This window comes from Mrakia frigida (assembly GCF_051309035.1).
Source record: "Mrakia frigida strain ATCC 22029 unplaced genomic scaffold BDY24scaffold_31, whole genome shotgun sequence".
NCBI lineage: Eukaryota > Fungi > Basidiomycota > Tremellomycetes > Cystofilobasidiales > Mrakiaceae > Mrakia > Mrakia frigida.
Genome location: NW_027481250.1, coordinates 117,231 through 134,653, shown reverse-complemented (window position 1 = coordinate 134,653; position 17,423 = coordinate 117,231). Strand labels below are relative to the sequence as shown.

Below are 17,423 nucleotides of genomic sequence, written 5' to 3'. Positions count from 1 at the left end.
AGAAATTCCTCAGAATCCCCAGCGGACACCTCCTTCTCTCCTGATGGCTTCGACCTCCACCTCCTCCTCCTCTGAACATCTCGTCGACCTTCAGTCCAAGATCCACTCTCTCGAAGCTCAACTCGAAACCCTCAAGCTCGAGGCCTCGTCTATATCCAACACTTCGTCTCTGCCTCGCAAGGGGGAAACAGGTCGTCCTCTTGAGCTCGAAGAATACGTGAGTCGTCCGACGACTCGACTCTGCTTCTTTCGTCCTGCTCTTCATCTCGACTGACCGAAACCACCTCTTCTCTCTATACTTTTTCAGACTCGATATGGTCGACAGATGATTCTACCAGGCATGGGACTCCCAGGTGAGCGTCTCGAACTACCTCAGGACGAAGAAGAGACTGTATAGCCAGGTGAGAAGGGAAATCGTCGAGCTCACACTTTCCCTCCTCCTCCTTTTTCTTTCCTCTCGTTTTCCCAGGCCAGCTCAAGCTCAAGAACGCCTCTGTTCTCGTCGTCGGAGCGGGAGGTCTAGGCTGTCCTGTCATCCAGTATCTCGCCGCTGCAGGAGTCGGTGAGGCTTTTCTTTCTCCTTCTCTGCAATCTTTGTCCTGTCCGAAGCTCACCTCCGCCTCCTCCTCCTCCTCTTGCTTTCTCTCTTCCTCGCAAGGTCACATCGGCATCGTCGACCACGACACCGTTGAACTCTCCAACCTTCACCGTCAGATCCTGCACACGGAAGCTCGCATAGGCTGGTTCAAAGTCGACTCTGCAAAAGCTGCCGTTCAAGCGTTCGTCTTCTGTCACTTCGCTCTTCTTCTTTCCCCTTCCCCTCTCCTCTCTCGTCGCGTCAACTCACTCTTCGTTTCACACAGCACCAACTCGTCCATCCGCATAACCACCCACCCCCTCGCCCTAACCCCTTCCATCGCTCTCTCCCTCTTCGCTCCTTACTCCCTCATCGTCGACTGCACCGACACCCCTCTCACCCGCTACCTCATCTCCGACGCGTGCGTCCTTCTGAACAAGACTCTCGTTTCAGGAGCAGCTTTGGGCTTCAACGGACAGGTTGCTGTGTACAACTTTGGAAGCGACGGACCTTGTTACAGGTGTGTTTGGCCAAAGGTGGCGAAGGGGAAAGCGAGAGCTGGGACGTGTGCGGAGGAGGGAGTGATTGGAGGAGTGACGGGCGTGGTTGGGACGTTGATGGGACTGGAGGCGGTAAAGATTGTTACGGGGTTGCTGGGTGAGTCGCTCGTCCCTTCGGAGCTGATAATATCGGTGGAGAAAGAAGGACGAGTTGGAGTTCGTCGCGTCTGACTCTTTCGTTTCCCGCTCTCTCTCTCTCTCTCTCTCTCTCTCTCTCTCTCTTTCTCTCTCTCCTCTCAGATCCTCTCACCCACCCTCCCACCCTCCTCATCTACTCAGCTCTCAACTCCCCTCCTTTCCGATCCATCAAACTCCGTAAACGTCGTCCGACCTGTCGCTCCTGCGGCGATCCTTCAACATCGACCGTCGCGTCGTCGACCTCAGCTTCACCTCCTCCCTCCGCCTCCGCCTCCGCCGAATCGGAAACCAAGATCCTAGATCTAGACACGGAAGACTATGTCACTTTCTGCGGAGGTCCTAACGTAGACTGGGATGCCGAAGGAATGGTCGAAGGGACGGGAGGGTTGAGACGCGCCGGAGTCAAGGTTCGTTCGATTTTGCCTGTCTCGCTGTCCTTCCTTCCTTCCCTCCTTGATCGAATCTGACCATGCTCTTGCCCTGTATCAGGATCTCAACCAAGTCCTCTCCTCCTCCAGCTCAACCCCTCCTCCTTTAATCATCGACGTTCGCTCCCCCGAAGAATTCTCCATCGTTTCCTTGCCCAACTCCATCAGTTCGTTTTCCCGTCTCCTCTCCTTTTGTTTTCTCTCCTTCATCCCACCCTAACCTCCTCTCCTTTCGTTTTCCCAGACATCCCTCTCCGAACCTTCCTCACCTCGCCAACCTCCCACCTCCCTCCCTCCGACTCCAACGAGCCCTCGCCGCGGTCGGTCTACTTTGTCTGCCGACGAGGGAACGACAGTCAGGAGGCTGCGAGAGCTCTGGCGGCTGAGGAGGAGATGAAGGGAAGAGGGTTGGAGATCGTGGACGTGAAGGGAGGAGTGGTTGCTTGGGGGAGGGACGTGAAGGGAGGGGAGGAGGGAGGGTGGCCTGTTTATTGAGGAGGGCTTTGTTGATTGTTTCTCGAGCCCATTTTTTTTTGCTGACTTTCGAGAAGAGGGTCTGTCAGAAGTAGTAGGTTTGAAGGCGAGTTGAAGTATGATTTTCAGACATCGGAATCCATGAATCAAAATCAACGGAAGGGAAGGACAGCGCGACTCGTTCTTTTGAGCTTCGACCTCTCCTCCCTTCACACACTCACGACCCTCTCCCAAACCCACCTCTTAGCCAGGGCTTGCCCTCTTCTCCTCCTCCTTCCTTCAACCATGTCCTCCCTCTCGCTGCACCCCTTCCTCCACCTCTCCTACCCCGTTTCCTCCTCCTCCTCCTCTTCAACCTCCTCTGAACCGACGTTCGTCAAAGGTCCACTCGACATCTGCTTCATCTTCTCCTCCTTCCTCGCCTTTGTCGTCCTCCGAGAAGTCTTTATGCGCTTCTTCTTCGCTCCCATCGCGAGAAGATGGGTCGCTGATGCTGGTGGAGGCTCATCAACAACAACAACAACCAAGAAGAAGACCAAGGGAGGAGGGAAAGGAGAGGTCGCAGAGGGAGAAAGGGAAATCGGAGAGAGGGAGATGCGAGTGAGGAACAAAGCGGCTGTGAGGTTCGCAGAGCAAGGATGGAGTTTCTTGTATTACGTGATCTATTGGTCGTTCGGAATGGTTAGTACCATCTCTTATCTCCTTATCTTTATCTCGAGGTGGTTGTTGGAGGAGAGGGAGAGGGAGGGAGGGAGGGTTTGGAAGGGGAAGGAAACGAGAAACGAGCTGGGCCACGGGCTGAAACTCACCTCCTTCCTTCTCGCTTCTTTTTTCTCATGCATGCGTTTTACGATAGTCCATCTTCCTCAACTCGCCTTCCTACCGACCAGGCCACTGGATCCCTTTCGACTTCCCTGCCATCTGGTCGGCGTACCCTCAGCTGGCTATCTCGGGGAATCAGAAGTTCTACTACCTCACTCAGTGCGTCCGAACTCCCTCCCTTCGTTACTTTGCTCCTTCTTCGAGCTTCGAGCTCGAGGCTCGATGACCACGAGAAGACGAAGAAACTGATCCTCAGCTCGTTGTTCGTGCACAGACTCGCCTTCTGGTTCCATCAGCTCGTGACGCTCAACGTCGAAGCTCGAAGGAAGGATCACTGGCAGATGTTCTCCCACCACATCATCACCATCGGACTCGTCGTTGGATCCTATCTTTGTAACGTTACTGGTATCGGGTGAGCGCCATTCCTTTCTTATCGTCTCCAAACCCAAAACTCAAAATCTCGAGACGCAGTTCGAAAGGGCAGTCCGAGCTCACCACAATTCTCCTTTGTTTGCTTTCCTTTTCCCTTTTTCGTTATCTTTTCCAGAACCGTCGTCCTAGTCCTCATGGACTTCGGGGACATCCTCCTCGCCCAAGCCAAGATGATGAAGTACCTCGACTTCCCTCAGATGATTACCGACGGCATGTTCGTCGCTTTCTTGATCTCCTGGCTCGTCACTCGACAGATTGGGTTGTTGCTGGTGACGATCAACGTGTACGATGAGTCTCCGAAACATATCTCGCTGGACGAGCCGGAGATCTATCCCTTGGGTCCTTACGATGTGGTGAGTCTCTTCGGCGTTCTTTTCTCGTTTTGAATCTCGAGTCGAGTTTCCGGAGTTCGAGATCAGTCGCGTCGTTGTTTTCCGTTCCCTTCCTTCGCTGACCTCCCGCCCTCTTCCCTCCCCGCCTCCCCTGCTATCACCCTCCCTCTCTCTCCTCCTCGCCTCGCAGCACTACTCCCGCACCGCCTGGACAGGTTTCTACGTCTCGCTCGGTCTCCTCTGGATCATCATCTGCATCTGGTTCGCCATGATCTGTCGTGTCGCCTGGAGGGTCATCGTCGGGACCGGAGCGGAGGATACCAGGTCCGACGACGAGGGAGAGAGTCTCGAGGAGGAGGAGGAGGAAGAAGAGGAGACGGAGGTGGTGGTGAGATCGCCGGTGGAAGTTGGGGAGAAGAAGGCTGAGGTTCGGAAACGGAAATAGATAGGTGGGAGAGGATGGGGGAGAAACCTTTTGTTTTTTTTCTTCTTTTTTTGCTAGATCTGGGATCTCGGAAGGGGTTTGGGTTGGGTGTGGGTGGGAGGGAGGGACAGTGGTGGGTTTGCTTTGCTTTCGTTCTCCTTCGTTTGTTTTTCTTCTCGTCCGTGTTTTTTTTTCTTCTTCTCTCGGTCTACAGGCTGGCTTTTCATGGACTTTTTTTTATATTCGATTTGCTGAGCCCCGAATGAAGAAGCAGCGTTGGCCCTTTCCGCCTTGGAGGTGAATGAAAAGGAAGGAAAAGACAGGAATCGAAGTAGTCGAACGACGCGCTCTCTCTCTCTCTCTTCTCCCTTTCGCTTCCCCACTTGCCAACGCTGCTTCGTCCTGAGATCTGATCAATCCTCCTCCTCCCCATCCCCGCCACCACCCTCCCCTCTCCTCCCCCCGAACCAAGTCCCCAAGAAATCCAACCTCAGCGCCAACTGCTCCAAATGTCTCGTCGAAGCCACGTCCGCTTCCAGCTCTCTCGCCGCGTCTTCTGCGCTCCCGCTGCCCTTCCCACCAGGTCCTCCTCCTCCGCTGAGTACTCGACGAGTTCCGTTGACGTTGTTGTACGAAGGTTGACGAGAACGAGCGAAGGACGCGTTGGAAGAAGGGTTTCCGAGGGTGAGGGCGGCGAAGGAGGAGTCTGCGTGGTGGGAGGAGGTGGAGGCGTTGAGAGGGTTGGAGGAGGAGGAGGAGGGGGAGAGGAGGGAGAAGAAGGTTTGGAGGTTGGATTCCAGGGTCTGTGGGAGGGAGAGAAAAAGACGCGTCGGGGAAACGGTCAGCTCGAGTTTTGAGGGACGAAGCCAGAGCCGAGACTGAGAGAGAGAGAGAGAGAGCTAGCAGACTCACATCCCTGATCTCCCTGACGACCTCTCCTCTTCTCTCGACCTCTCGTCCAAGCACTCCCTCTCCCTCACCGTCCAACTCAACCTCGACCTCCAGCAGCCCAGGAAGCACGTCGCCTCCCCACCTCTCGACCACTCCTACGAATCTCTCGCACACGTCCAACACGTCCTTCACCGTCTGGCTCATCTCCGGGTTGCTCAGCAGCAGACCCTCCTGCAGGACGGCGAGGTAGTTGGCGTGCAGACCTCTGAGAGTGAGGAAATCGAGGATCGGAGGCGAGTTGGCTGTTGTCGGAGAAGGAGGAGGGAGAGGCGACGTGCGAGCTGTTTGCGAAGCTGAAAAATGGGTCGTCGACGGAGGAGCTGGAGGGAAGGCCGAAGAGGAGGTTTGGAAGAGAGGGGATTGGGATCGAGAGGGAGGACGAGCTTGAAGTTGGATCGTCGACGCATGGGTGTGAGTTGGCGAGGCTGGTGCTGAGGAGTAGGGACCTGGGGAGGAAGTTCGTTGAGATCCTCCGGGATGATGATGAGGTGTTCGGAGAGTTGGTGGGTTGGGGTAGACGGAAGGGTTGGAGGTGGACGAGGGGAGGTTCGAAGTGGTCGACGCGTTTTGGAGTTTGGCGAGGAGAGCTCGATGCTGCACGTCGATCACGTCCGTCTGAGAAGGAAACGAAGGTCAGACGCGTTGAAAGATATGGCAGAGACAGCGTACGGTACTGACCTGGAAGTGAGCCATCACCGAATCCAAGAACCACACCATCAATCGCACAACTCCCCAACCCATCCTCGCCACTCTCTTCCTCCCGTCTTCTCCTCCTTCTCCAACCCCAGTCCACTTCCTCCTCGTCCTCTGCGCCCCACTCAAGCTCAACCAGCATCCCAACACACGCGTATGCGTTCTCCTCAGAGCCGTAAGGTAGGCGAAGATCGAGCTGTAGGCGAGCAGAGCCGGAGGGGTGAGGAAGAGGTCGAGTGGCCACGACAGCGACGAGGTGAGAGTGAGAGGTGTTCCGAGGAGGTGGGAGGAGAAGAGTTTGATGGCTGCCGATGTGGGAGGTAGGGAGCTCGAGGGAGGTTGTGGTGGACGAAGAGAAGCGGTGGAGGCGGAGAGGGAGGTGGCGAGGGCGACGGGAGGAAGGAAAGGTCGAAGAGGTCCTTTTTCGAGGACGAAGCGAAGCTGTTCGAGAGCTGGGTTGGTCGAAGAAGACGTTCCGACGGAAGCTCGAAGGAGAGCGAGGTTGATGTCCTGCTCTCGGATGATGGAGGAGGACGACGAAGGGTTGGATCGAACGAGTTTGGAGAGCTTGAGGTCCTCGACTTCTCGAACGAAGGCGAGAGCGAGTTCTCCGTCTCGGTGAAGGAAGATGTCGCCGCTGAGGTGGAGAACGGAAGAAGACGAGAATCAGTTCCAGAATTCGAAAAGCGTAGCTCGGAAAGATACTCACAAAGACTCGATCGCCTGCTTCACGTCCTTCTTCGTCAAGATGTTCCTCCAAAGCCACCTGAGAAAGAGACGCGTCGGAAGTCAGTTCGATCATGTTCGACCTTTCTCTCGAAGCTGCAGGATGTAAACTCACTCTCCAACCTCTCCTCTCACTCGCTCAACGGCCTCCTTGAACTCCCTCTCGTCCTCAATCCAAACCCCTCGAACGACACGTTCCAATCTCGCTCTCATGTCCCTCGGCAGCTCCCTTCCTTCCCCTCGCACAACAGCAACTGCCCTTCCAACCCACAGCACACTCTCCCTGACCTCTATCCCTATCACATCCGGCATAGCTCCTTCCCTGAGCGCGTACGTCCGACGATGAAGAGCGAAAGGGTCGGGTCCTGAGTCGTAGGCGAGGGAGCAAGGCAGTCCGTGAAGGAGGAAGACGAGGAGTTGGGAGAGGAAAGTGAGTTGGACGGCGTGGGAAAGATGAAGGTATAAGGTGGAGAGGTTGGAGTACGAGGTGAGGTGTTGATTGTGGAGGAGCGTGATGAGGGGACCGGGAGGCCAGACCGGGATGGGCTGAGAGGAGGAGGAGGAAGAGGGTTTGGACGAGGGTTGAGCGGGAACTGATAGGGAAGTCGAGTTGGGAGGTGGACCGGCTTGGAGGGCGTCTACTAGACTTGATAGAGAGGCCATCGTGGCATGCCAGGAAGCAAACGTTGCGAGCAACGTCGCCAGAGGAACGAAGCCCTCGACCTCACCAACGAAGCCTTCGTCTCCGATCAACACGCTCTCCTCCGTCCAAACCAACAACGACTGATACTCCTCCAGCACACCCTTCATCCTCGTACACATCGCCGCTAGATACTGCCAGTTCTCTCCTCCTCCTGCTCCTTCTGCTGTCGCGGTGTTGTTGCCGTCCTCGGAGCGAGGAGGGGAAGGGATGGAATCCCTGAGGATCTCCTTCCTTGCTTCCGAATGAGCTCTGGCGACCCAAGACGAGACCTTCCTGAACCGAAATCCGAGGAGAGCGAGTGTGTTGATGGACGCTACTTCTCCGGGATGGAAGTGAGACGAGTAGGAGGAGGAGAGAAGGTAGGTCGTTGGGTTGGAGGAGGAAGGTGAAGGTGAGACGAGCCAGGAAGGATGGCCAGCGAGGAGGAGTAGGAGTTCGGGGAGCATCCTAGGCGACGAAGGGGAGGGTCGATAGGGGTTGATTGTTCTGGAGGAGAGAGGAGAAGAAGAGGAGGAGTCAGGATGGAGGGGGACGAAGGTGTAGATGGTGAGCTCGTGAGCTCAAGAAGGAAGGAAGGAGACGAACGTTTCGAGCTCGCTTTCTCTTGAGATCCTGCTTGATCGTTGGTTTCTTGACTTCTATACGGGTGGTGAGGGTATAAGGAAGGTCCGAGAGGTAGTTCTATGGGTTCTGGTAAGTTGGGTGGTCGTTGATTGGGGTCCACTCGAAGGCAGTTCTCACCTCACGTCGAAAGCTCGAAAGTCAAGAATCGATCGACAAGTCGACCTCCCTCCAACTCCATCTTGCCCTCCTTCCTCCTTTTTTTCAGTATAGTCTCGTCGAAATGCTTCCCAACACACAGACCTCAATCCAATCAGGATCGCATTCAGCAGAAGCTTCTGAGGACTCGAGCATCGCTGCCGGGAGTCGAACTGGGAGCTTCCAGTCGAGTGGCGGAGGAGGAACGGGAGATAGCAGCATCGGGGAGAGCCAGAATCAGTCCGGAAACAAGTCAGTATCATCTTCACGCTCGAACCTACTCCTGAGCAGAAGTTGGGAGACTCGGCGTGATCAAAGAAGGAGAGGGGGCTGGTGGAGTGGAGAGGAGCGAGTCCGAGCTGACCTTCCTCCCCTTCATCCAGAAACGACCATGGACTCTCGATCCTCACTCAGCTTTTTGAGACTGGCTTTCAGCGAGGCGACTACCATGATATCGTCCTTGTTCGTTCGTCCATCGAAACTCTTCCTCGACGGCGATCAAAGCTGACCTCTTTCATCTTCCCAGCATACTCCCTCTCGCTCCTACCGTCTTCACCGACTCCTCCTCTCAGCTTCTCCTCTTCTCCGGCCTCAACTCTTCCATGGTCCCGACATCTTCGTCTCCTTCGATTCGTCTCCGGCGATAACAGAAGGTCAGTCCCTCTTCTCTCTGCTCAGTTCAAATATCGTTGAGCTCACCCACCGTTCCCTCCTCCAGAGGGTTTCGCCATCTCTCTCGGTCATCTGTACTCCACCTTCTCTACTCACTTCCTCGAGTCACCTCACGAAGAGATCCAGTCCCTTCAGTCGGCCAGATTGTTCAGAAGCGTGCTCGCTTCCGCCGTTCTCCTCGGATCCATGGACGATCTAGCGTGAGGGTTGCCCTCCTTCTTCGCCCCTCCTCCTAAGCTGACCCTTCTTTAACTCTCCTTCAGATCCCTGGCTCTCGAGAAGTGTCTCCTCTCGATCTCAGCACCGACCATCCTCGAGTTCGTCGCGTCTTCTCTGTCCTCGGTCGTCTTTGACGCGACTGACTTCCGTCTTCCCTTCCTCTCCCTCTTTCATCGCAGTTGGGTCGAAGCTCTCACTCCAGCTCACTTGATGTCCTACGGTCCTTACGGTCAACCTATCAAGGCTGCGGTTGAGCACTACCTCGCGTCGACACTCCCAAGAGAGGGCGGAGCGGAGACGAGTGAACCGTCGAAAGAGTTGGTCGAAGTGTGAGTCAAAGGAATCTTTACTCGCTGCGACCTACATAATCTCAACTGATCTCTCCTACTGTTCTCTCAGCTACTCTCGCCTCCCCTTCGAGCTCTTCAAATCTTCCATCGAGTCTGCGTCGTTCCCGGGCTCTGATCGTTCCATCTTTGCTTTCACCAAGGTTCGTTCCCTCTCGACTCTCGGCTCTCTCATTTCCCTATTATCTTTTGAGCTGACCTCGTGTCTCTTTCTCTCTTCTCTTCTGATCGTCTCTGTCCCTCCTTCAGAACATCATCTCCCAGCGACTGCCGTTCCTCTCGCCCAACTCCGGCACCCTCTCGTCTCACACCGAGGAAAACGTTGTTCTCTCGTTCGGAGCGAAGAAGGGAGGGAGCAACGTGTTTGTGACTCGGAAGGGCGGGAGGAAGGAGAGAGGGTTGTGGAAGGTTGGTTGAGGGAGACGGAGGGGGTGTGGAAGACGCGACGAGATCGCTTTGCTTAACTGGGTTGAGGAGTTGATTGAGAGAGCATGCTTCTAGACATACATGTTCGCCTAATACGATATTCTGGTCGGTTGATTTCGTTCGAGTTTGAGGTGGTTGGAAGCGGAACGGAGGAAGTGAGAGGCGACGGAGAACGAGATCGCTTTGGTCCCCCGTTTGCATTGCCTCCATCGTTCGGCCGGCTTTTGAGCCACCTTCGAGAAGCACAACTTGAACACTCCTTATCTACTACGAGGAAAATCCCAAACGAGGAAGACGAGGTGAAGAGGAGGGTACGACCGCCAACGCGACGCGACGCAACTTGATCTCGCAGCTCTGCCTAAAAGATACCGCATAGCACAGATCGTCTGCTGGCGTCAGATTTATTCTCGGAGTCTTCCATCCTAACTGGCCTCCCCCGTAACACTGGCGGAGGAAGGAGACGACGCGACGCAGCCCGAATCACCAGGAGGAAAGAGGAGCGTGCCGGACGAACACCTACTACTAGGGTACAGGGAAACGGTGTTCATCAAGCTTCCTTGGTTTAGTGGTATAACGCGACACTAGTAATGTTGAGGTCAGTCGTTCGATCCGGCTAGGAAGCTATTCCTTTTGCTCTCGTCGCCTCTGATCGTTCTCGCGATCAAAATGGCACGATATTTTGCTTGCTCACGTAGACGACGAACATCTGCGAGCTTGAGCTTTCCCAAGCAGAAATACTCGTTCTCATGATGCTGTCCGCTTCTCCCCGTCCATCCTGTTTCTCGTCGTTCTCGTGCTCATTTTGACTCTTGTCTTCTCCTCGTCCTGCTCGTAAGATTATTCTGCTCGCTCGAGGAGAGGCTACCTAGCATGACGGGTAGGGGCTGGTATACAGCGACGAGAGAAGCAGATATCGAGGGCGACTTGACGCGTCGTTTTGAGCAGAAGCTGACGTCGACGCGTCCTCCCTCCTCGCACCGAAACGACCTGTCTTCCCGAGGTCCGGGTTCTCTATAGATCTGAATTGGGTACACTGTTCTACTTCAGCGAATGACGCACCAAAGGAGGAGGAGGACATCTTATCGTTTCGTGGGATTTGGTTTGGTTTCGACGCGTCGTCTTGGTGCTCGAGGAAGGTTTTTCAGCATCTCGACTTTCCTTCCCATCCCATCACACCCTCAAGTGACCTTTGTGATCTAATCGCCGAATTAAGGACCCCCTCAAGAGGAAGAAGCGATGAGAAGATGGAATCATTGGAATAGACAGGAAGAAGGAGGGCTGAGAAGGAACAAAGGGCGGACGGATGAGAAGCCGATTCCCTTTCGAGCTCACCTCCTCCTTCCTTCTTCTCTTCAACACTCACCCACCAGCTTCGGTCCATCAAGAGGAGTGTCTCTAGAAGCTCAGGATCGAGCAGCCTCAACACCGCTGTCAAAATCAGCTCATCAAGCGGGAAGAGGGATCGTCGAAGGCCATCCGAGAAGCCGGATGGAGGAGAGCGAATCCTTGAGAAGAGGGCTTGTTTCCCTCGTCTTCTAACGTCGATTCTTCCAACCCATTCTTCCTCTCTTTGGATACTTAAGCGTGAAACTTCATGCTCTTCCTCCTTCTCTATCAACCACATCCATCAACTCAACTTCACACTTCTTTCTCAATCTAACACCCAACCAACCAACCAACCAACCTCAACCTCTCTCCCTCCCAACCCAAACCAAACCACTTCTTCTTCCCATCTCTCAACTATGGTCTCCATGACTCCTCCTCGCTTCTCTGCTACTGCTCCCATCGCTCGACGAACTTTCGCTCAACACGCTAAGCTCATCGCTACCTTCTCCCATCCGGGAATGCCCGTGGAGGTCTACCCTCTTATCGGCTGCTGTCTCTTCTCTCTCACTTACGTGGGTTCTTCTTCCTTTCCCCTCCCTTTTCCTCCCTTCCTTTGCTGACCTCGCTCTCTCTCTCCTCTCCCTTCTAGATCGCCGTGAGGTTCTACGAGACCAAGGATGTCACCGACGTTCAGTTCTTCCACACTGGAGGTGAGCTCGACACCTTTCTCCAACTTTCCCTCCTCGACTCTCCGCTGACCCTTCTTCTCTCTTTCCCTCCCGCTCTTCCCTCAGCTGTCCCTTGGGCCAACATTCCCCAGAACGACGGTCGAAACCTCACTTCTATGGTTCAGACTGGAGACGGTATCACCTCGTGAGTCTCCTCTCTTCTCCCTCTCTTTCAACCTCTTTCCCGCGCGTCCGCCTCGTTCCCTCGCTGACTCCTCCCTCCCTCCCTCTTGCTTTCTTCTTCTTCCCGCCTCTCAGTCGAAAGTTCTCCTACCCCAAGCCCAAGTCGTTCTGGGAGAGCAAATTCACTCCCGAGTCGCCTCGAATGGCGTGACTGCATGAACACGAACAGGATCCTTTCTTCTTCGTCGTCGATTAGATCCTTCGCGGTCTCCACTCTCCTTGCTTTGTATTTCGTAGACTTCTCGCTGTTACACACCTTTAATCTTCTCGGATATCTCCTTTCTCCCTAATGTCTGAAACGATCGATACCATTTCTCTTGCTTTGCCATCTCGCTTCTACTTGAAAGACGCGACGTGATGAAAGGACTCTGCCTCCTTTGTCTCGCTTCTTCTTCCTCGCCTGATCTGTCCCCAACGAGAGTGAAATACGAGAAACAGCTCTGAGATAAGAGATAAGCAGCAAGCTGGATCGGACTTTGCTTTCGCCGCGCTCTGAGTTTCGACGCGTCCAAACGAGGTCTGAGAGTCGAAGGACGAACGATTGTTACCGAGGGAGCAAAGCTATGAAGAAACAACTCTTCCAACAATTTTTAGGAGCTACAAGTTTCGCCAGAGCCTCGTTGTCCGCTCCCTCAGTGAAGTCGCCTCGCATCTCGCCTTCGAAAATGTCGACGTCCGTGTTGTTCTCCCATCGAAAGGTTGTGACCTGCCACATGCGAGAGATCTAATGAAGTGCACCTGTGGAGGTCACTAGAAGACGAGGTTCTGAAAGGGAGAGGAGAAGATAATGCTCCGGAAACGAGAAGGATTGACAAGGAAACGAGACGCGTCGCAAAGGAACGGAGCGGGAAGCGAGAGCGAGCTGTTCGAGCGACTTCACATGTAACGAGATGGAGAGAGTAAATCTCGGTTTGCGTGCGAAGCGGATAGCAAAGAGACGGAAAGAAGGAGGAAGAGAGAGGGATCGATCGGGTTCTGAATCTTTAAAAATCAGGCAACGGCAGGCCCAGTCGGGAGAGCACCTCCTCTTCATACCGTTTGTAGAGATGAAGAGATGGGAAGGGAGACGAGACAGAAGACGAGGCTTGAGGCCTGAAAAAGAAGGTGGTCGACGGCTTCAACAACGCGTCGCGAGGACCTCTTGCGGACGCGTACTCCTATCTTCTTCGCCTTCTGACCCCTTCCTCCTCGCTGAGCTCCAACAAAGCAACAAAAGCGAACTTTCGTCTGCCCAGAACGAGCGAAGGTGCGTCGAACGTCGTTTAGAGGCGACGAGAGCAAAAGAAGTAGCTTCCTAGCCGGATCGAACGACTGACCTCAACATTACTAGTGTCGCGTTATACCACTAAACCAAGGAAGCTTATTGAACACTGTTTCCCTGTACCCTACTAGTAAGTGCTCTTCCGGCTCGCTGCTCCTCCCTCCTGGTGATCTGTGCTGCGTCGCGTCGTCTCCTTCCTCTGCTGGTGGTACGAGACGAGGCTGAGAGCAGGATCGCTTCGACAAACGAGAGTTCACTCCAGCTCAGTCGCACCTTGTCTTCGAAACCTTCAATCTCGCTTGCCTCTCGCAACCCTCCAACCAGAAAAAGAGTCTCGCCGTCGTGTCGCGTCCCTCCTCCTCTTCCGTGCTCTCTCTCTCTCCTCCTCTTCCTCCCTCTCTTTCTTTCACTTTCCGAACCCAAGCGCACAAGCAGGATCGTTCAATTCATTATCGCAAAAGCCAAACTCAAAACACGACACAACATCTCCTCCTCCCTCCCTTTCCCCTCTCAAGTCTCCCTCCCTCCTGCTTCCTTCTCACCAAATCGACCCTCCATCCCCTCCTCCACCTCCACCTCCACCTCCACCACCACCCCACCCACCTTCCTCACTCTCCCCCTCCCCCCAAACCTCCTCTCCCTCTCCCAGTTCCTTCTCTCCATCTCCCCTCCAAACGTCCCCTTCGCCAGCGTCGTTCTCCCACCACGGTCGCTCCTCCCCTCCTCCCAAACCAGGTGGTTGAGAAGGATCGTCTCGCATCCCCGGTGGGAGCTCAGATTCATCGGGGTGGTCGTCGTTGATGATGGGAGGAAGGGATGGATCGTCGTCGGAGGGAAGAGGAGAGGGAGAAGACGAGGCGTTGTCGAGATCGGAACCCCCTCCTCCGCCGAAGAAGGGGAAGAAGGGGAGACCCATTCCTGAGGAGTGGGAGGAGCTGAAACAAGCGAAAGAGGAAGGAGCGGAGGGTAAGCAAAGGAGAAGGAAGGGAAAGGGTTAAGGGTCAAGGGACGAACTGGCGAGAGAAGTAATCGAAGTCGACTGGGGAACGAACGAAACGAACCGAAACGAACGAAGGTCAGTTTCTGTTGGTCGGTCGATAACGAGAAAACGAAGAAAGGGTGGGTTCGACTCACTCGAAATAGCAGTAGCCAACGCCACAGCTCTCTCATCCAACGTCAACCCTTCCCCTTGGCTCGGAGGAGGAACGATCACTTCCACTCCCGTTTTCGGATCCACGACGGGTCCGTGAGCTTGAGCGTCCGAGATCTCAGCGTTCACGGCGTCGAAGCGGAGGATGTAGGTTCCTGGGACGAGCGGGAAGGTAACGAAACGCAAGTGAGTTCAAGTCTCGACGCGTCCTCTTTCTTCCCTCTTCCTCCCTTCCTCTCCCTCTGCCCTTCCCCAGAAACCAAGACCCTAAAACCCACTCACCCGTATCGGTGAAAATCTCTCTCCCGAACCCTCCAAAGTTCCTACTCACGCTCCCTCTCGCTCGTCCCTCCGCGTCCCTCAGCCAGAACTCCCAGGACCAGAACCGTTCGTCGATGGACGCGAACTGGTCGAAGGCGGGGACGAGAGCGCCGGTGGTAGGGTCGGTGGAAGGACGGGAGAGGAAAAGGTTGTATTTTCGGCGCCAGAGATGCCAGTCTCTGTGGGTGGGAAGGACGAGGAGAAGAGGTGAGTGTGAGTGGGAGGGAGGGACGAGAGGCAGAGAGATGGGTCGGGAAAGAAAAGGTGGAAGAACGAACTGCTGAGCTTCTCCAACCAAAGGAGCATCCTTCCCTTCTCGAGCTTCAACGAAGATACGGGAGTTGATGAACTGGAAGGGACGACGGACCTGGAGAGACGAACGAAACCCAAAGATGAGACGCAACGTTAGCTCCTCTCTCTCTCTCCTTTCCCATCCCTCCCTCTTCGACAACGAGCACTCACCCAGAGAATAGGATTCCCCTCCACATCCATGATCACCGCTCTGAACGGACGATGCGTCCTGAGGAGCTGCCTCGAGACGGTTCCGAGAATGCCTTGAGCTTCCTCTGCGATGAACCCGACGGGTTCGCCTTCCGGGTTACAGATTTGATAGCGGTTGCCTTGCTCGAAGCCTGGACGAAACGAGTCGAGGAGAAAGGGAGGGAGGGAGGGAGGGAGGGAGGGAGGCAGTCGGAGAGATGGGTCAGAAAGGAAGGACGACGAGCGAGGGAGGGAGGCGAGGGAGGAGGAGGAAGGAAGTCGAAGCTCATTTGCGCACCTAGGAAGATGTTCATCATTTCGATTTTCCTACAGTCAATCGACGCAGTGATAAGGAATGCGAAACCAAGTCAGCGAAGCCCCTAGGAGATACGAGGGAAGCTCGATAGACACGAAGGAAAGGAAAGACGGTCGTCCTCACCTCGTAATCACCAAAGCACTTTGTTCAAGCAGCCCTCGCGATCCATGCGTACCCTTGAGCACTCCTCTACTATCCTCGGGGACATCTACCGTGACCTGCTTCGCCTGTTCGAGGATGGGAGATCCCGTTGGACCTGGAGGAGGAGGAGGAGGAGGAGGGTGGGAGGAGGGAGCTCTACGAGGAACGGCGAGGAACTCTTGAGCGGTTCGACGACGACGAGCGGGTCGAGGAGGAGAGAGGAGAGGGAGAGTACTGGTGGAGAGGGGACGACGGGAAGCGAGGAGGAGGAGCCTAGTTGAGGTTGAGGTTCGGAGGAAGGAAGATGCGATCATGAGAGTTGGGAGAGAGAAAGAAAGAGGAATCGAAGTGGCGATCGACACGACCTTCCGGCCCTTCCTCCCTCTCCTCTAACGACCAACATCCCACTTCGACAAACCCCTTCTTCTTTCCTTCCTTCTTCCTCCGCTCTCCTTATCGTAGGTCTTAATAGCTCGATCTTCCCTTTGATCAATCTCAACGAACCGTCGCTCACTCCCGCTGTCGTCCCCTCCGCTCTCCTTCCCTTCCTCGCAGCTCCCTTCCTCCCATCCACCCCTTGTCCTAGCCCCCCCCACCCAGCCATGTCCACTCGTCCACACAAGCAGTGTAAGTTCTCATCCTCTCTAGTGAACCTTTTTCTCGCGTTCGAATCGACTCCGAGAAGGCTGACCGTTCGTTCGTTCGTTCGTTCGTTCGTTCCTCAGCGATGCAAGAGCTCAAACTCCGGAGGTTGACAGAGCACAACCAGAGGTTGACGGACGACCTGCAGAGACCCAGAGTCAGAGTATCAGAGGCTTCTCAGTCGTGAGTACCCCAAGTTTCTATAGGGAGAAGTCGAAATGGAAGGGAGGGAGGAAGGGACGTTTTGGAGCGTCGAGGGAAGGGCGGAGACGTGCGTCCTAGAGAGGGGCTTCAAACAGGAAGGAAGGAAGAAGGAGGTTTTTGCTCGAGCTGTTCTATGTCGATAGAGAGGCTGTAGAGAGCATCCAGGATGGAGCTGCTGTAGATGCTGCTGGCCTACAAGACGAGCTCGTGTCTCGTCTGAAACAACGTCGTCTCCCGTGCCTCGACTCCTCCTCCTCTCTCGTTCGACCTCCTCTGACCTTCCTTCCTTCCTTCCTCTCTCTCTCTTGCTCTGCCTTGACAGGTTGATTCGATTCTGCAAAACTACCCGAGATCCTCTGGTGCCTAGCGTGTGGGGTGTGATTGACAAGAAGGATGATCCTTTCGGTACGTCTTGAGGGATCTTCGAGGTGTTGACCTCGACGCTCCTCTCCTTCCCTTCGTGTCTCGCCTCTTGTTCGAGAACTGACGCTTCCCTCCCATTCTGCCTTTTCTTCTTTTTCTTCCTCTCTGGCAACTTGTGACGTTCTTCGTCTCTCACAGCTCCTCCAGCGACGGGATGCTGCGTCGTCATGTAGGAAAGAAGAGCTCAATCAACAACGACCCTTCACCTCGACCTTCCCTCAACAACCCATCTTCCCACCTCCTCCTCATCTCATCGCCCCCTGGCTCTTTCAATCATCATCAACAACCACAGCACACATCATACCACCTCCATACTTACTTGCTATTTTGCCCTTGCTCCATCCCCATCCATCTTATACCCCCCTTCCAAAGCATCGCTCTCGCGCCAGCGACTTCTCTCTCCTGTTCGTTTCTTAATCCTCCTTTCTTCGGAACCTACCAAGGCAAAACACTCTCCTTTTCCCCTTCTCTTCTCTTCTCTTCTCTTCTCTTACTTCTTTCACCTACTACCTAGTTATGTTTATCTTTGCGAGATGCGAATGCGCTCTCTCTCTCGCGTCGTTCC

The 17,423-nt window shown here is 54.8% G+C and overlaps 7 protein-coding genes and 2 non-coding genes across 9 annotated transcripts; 6 read left to right on the top strand and 3 right to left on the bottom strand.

Moving 5' to 3' along the window:
- Positions 1–325: 325 nt before the first annotated feature.
- UBA4 (Uba4p) lies at positions 326–2,198 on the top strand (the record flags this gene model as incomplete). The annotated part of the gene is made up of 8 exons (XM_076642773.1): positions 326–353; positions 470–562; positions 659–779; positions 864–1,234; positions 1,378–1,502; positions 1,569–1,708; positions 1,794–1,870; positions 1,948–2,198. The coding sequence occupies 8 exons, from the start codon at positions 326–328 to the stop codon at positions 2,196–2,198; spliced, it is 1,206 nt and encodes a 401-aa protein (XP_076493826.1).
- Positions 2,199–2,649: 451 nt separating this feature from the next.
- BDY24DRAFT_398877 (TLC domain-containing protein) lies at positions 2,650–4,232 on the top strand. The gene is made up of 5 exons (XM_076641751.1): positions 2,650–2,858; positions 3,034–3,158; positions 3,274–3,411; positions 3,547–3,784; positions 3,954–4,232. The coding sequence occupies exons 1-5, from the start codon at positions 2,772–2,774 to the stop codon at positions 4,206–4,208; spliced, it is 843 nt and encodes a 280-aa protein (XP_076493825.1). The 5' UTR covers positions 2,650–2,771; the 3' UTR covers positions 4,209–4,232.
- Positions 4,233–4,600: 368 nt separating this feature from the next.
- On the bottom strand, positions 4,601–7,706 carry BDY24DRAFT_443825 (Spc98 family-domain-containing protein; the record flags this gene model as incomplete). The annotated part of the gene is made up of 5 exons (XM_076644802.1): positions 4,601–4,990; positions 5,100–5,753; positions 5,817–6,468; positions 6,541–6,597; positions 6,673–7,706. 5 exons carry the CDS (start codon positions 7,704–7,706, stop codon positions 4,601–4,603), a joined length of 2,787 nt encoding a protein of 928 aa, XP_076493824.1.
- Positions 7,707–8,104: 398 nt separating this feature from the next.
- On the top strand, positions 8,105–9,674 carry BDY24DRAFT_417752 (uncharacterized protein; the record flags this gene model as incomplete). The annotated part of the gene is made up of 8 exons (XM_076643766.1): positions 8,105–8,271; positions 8,403–8,481; positions 8,546–8,672; positions 8,738–8,891; positions 8,955–9,008; positions 9,090–9,239; positions 9,310–9,400; positions 9,507–9,674. The coding sequence occupies 8 exons, from the start codon at positions 8,105–8,107 to the stop codon at positions 9,672–9,674; spliced, it is 990 nt and encodes a 329-aa protein (XP_076493823.1).
- A 560-nt stretch (positions 9,675–10,234) lies between these two features.
- Positions 10,235–10,306, top strand: BDY24DRAFT_t89. Its single transcript has one exon. It is a non-coding gene; the product is annotated as a tRNA-Thr (tRNA).
- Positions 10,307–11,031: 725 nt separating this feature from the next.
- Positions 11,032–12,248, top strand: BDY24DRAFT_398870 (uncharacterized protein). Its single transcript, XM_076641750.1, has 3 exons — positions 11,032–11,581; positions 11,659–11,882; positions 11,996–12,248. Exons 1-3 carry the CDS (start codon positions 11,426–11,428, stop codon positions 12,069–12,071), a joined length of 456 nt encoding a protein of 151 aa, XP_076493822.1. The 5' UTR covers positions 11,032–11,425; the 3' UTR covers positions 12,072–12,248.
- Positions 12,249–13,208: 960 nt separating this feature from the next.
- BDY24DRAFT_t87 lies at positions 13,209–13,280 on the bottom strand. The gene has a single exon. It is a non-coding gene; the product is annotated as a tRNA-Thr (tRNA).
- A 519-nt stretch (positions 13,281–13,799) lies between these two features.
- On the bottom strand, positions 13,800–15,981 carry AIM25 (Aim25p). The gene is made up of 7 exons (XM_076641749.1): positions 15,572–15,981; positions 15,431–15,459; positions 15,115–15,284; positions 14,931–15,019; positions 14,614–14,831; positions 14,316–14,486; positions 13,800–14,220 (listed from the first exon to the last, which is right to left on the bottom strand). Exons 1-7 carry the CDS (start codon positions 15,901–15,903, stop codon positions 14,183–14,185), a joined length of 1,047 nt encoding a protein of 348 aa, XP_076493821.1. The 5' UTR covers positions 15,904–15,981; the 3' UTR covers positions 13,800–14,182.
- BDY24DRAFT_398861 (guanine nucleotide-binding protein subunit gamma) lies at positions 15,982–17,399 on the top strand. Its single transcript, XM_076641748.1, has 5 exons — positions 15,982–16,047; positions 16,145–16,216; positions 16,315–16,414; positions 16,758–16,840; positions 16,997–17,399. Exons 2-5 carry the CDS (start codon positions 16,192–16,194, stop codon positions 17,029–17,031), a joined length of 243 nt encoding a protein of 80 aa, XP_076493820.1. The 5' UTR covers positions 15,982–16,047; positions 16,145–16,191; the 3' UTR covers positions 17,032–17,399.
- The last annotated feature ends 24 nt before the right edge of the window (positions 17,400–17,423 follow it).

Excerpts from the sequence above, each read along its gene's own strand:
- BDY24DRAFT_398877 (XM_076641751.1), top strand. The coding sequence starts at position 2,772 with ATGCGAGTGAGGAACAAAGCGGCTGTGAGGTTCGCAGAGCAAGGATGG. Across the intron at positions 2,859-3,033 it reads TCTATTGGTCGTTCGGAATG|TCCATCTTCCTCAACTCGCC; the intron begins GTTAGTACCATC and ends GTTTTACGATAG. Across the intron at positions 3,785-3,953 it reads CCTTGGGTCCTTACGATGTG|CACTACTCCCGCACCGCCTG; the intron begins GTGAGTCTCTTC and ends CTCGCCTCGCAG.
- AIM25 (XM_076641749.1), bottom strand. The coding sequence starts at position 15,903 with ATGATCGCATCTTCCTTCCTCCGAACCTCAACCTCAACTAGGCTCCTC. Across the intron at positions 15,460-15,571 it reads AGTGCTTTGGTGATTACGAG|GAAAATCGAAATGATGAACA; the intron begins GTGAGGACGACC and ends GATTGACTGTAG. Across the intron at positions 15,020-15,114 it reads AGGGGAATCCTATTCTCTGG|GTCCGTCGTCCCTTCCAGTT; the intron begins GTGAGTGCTCGT and ends TCGTCTCTCCAG.
- BDY24DRAFT_398861 (XM_076641748.1), top strand. The coding sequence starts at position 16,192 with ATGTCCACTCGTCCACACAAGCAGT. Across the intron at positions 16,415-16,757 it reads GTATCAGAGGCTTCTCAGTC|GTTGATTCGATTCTGCAAAA; the intron begins GTGAGTACCCCA and ends CTGCCTTGACAG. Across the intron at positions 16,841-16,996 it reads CAAGAAGGATGATCCTTTCG|CTCCTCCAGCGACGGGATGC; the intron begins GTACGTCTTGAG and ends CGTCTCTCACAG.
- BDY24DRAFT_398870 (XM_076641750.1), top strand. The coding sequence starts at position 11,426 with ATGGTCTCCATGACTCCTCCTCGCTTCTCTGCTACTGCTCCCATCGCT. Across the intron at positions 11,582-11,658 it reads GTCTCTTCTCTCTCACTTAC|ATCGCCGTGAGGTTCTACGA; the intron begins GTGGGTTCTTCT and ends TCTCCCTTCTAG. Across the intron at positions 11,883-11,995 it reads ACTGGAGACGGTATCACCTC|TCGAAAGTTCTCCTACCCCA; the intron begins GTGAGTCTCCTC and ends CCCGCCTCTCAG.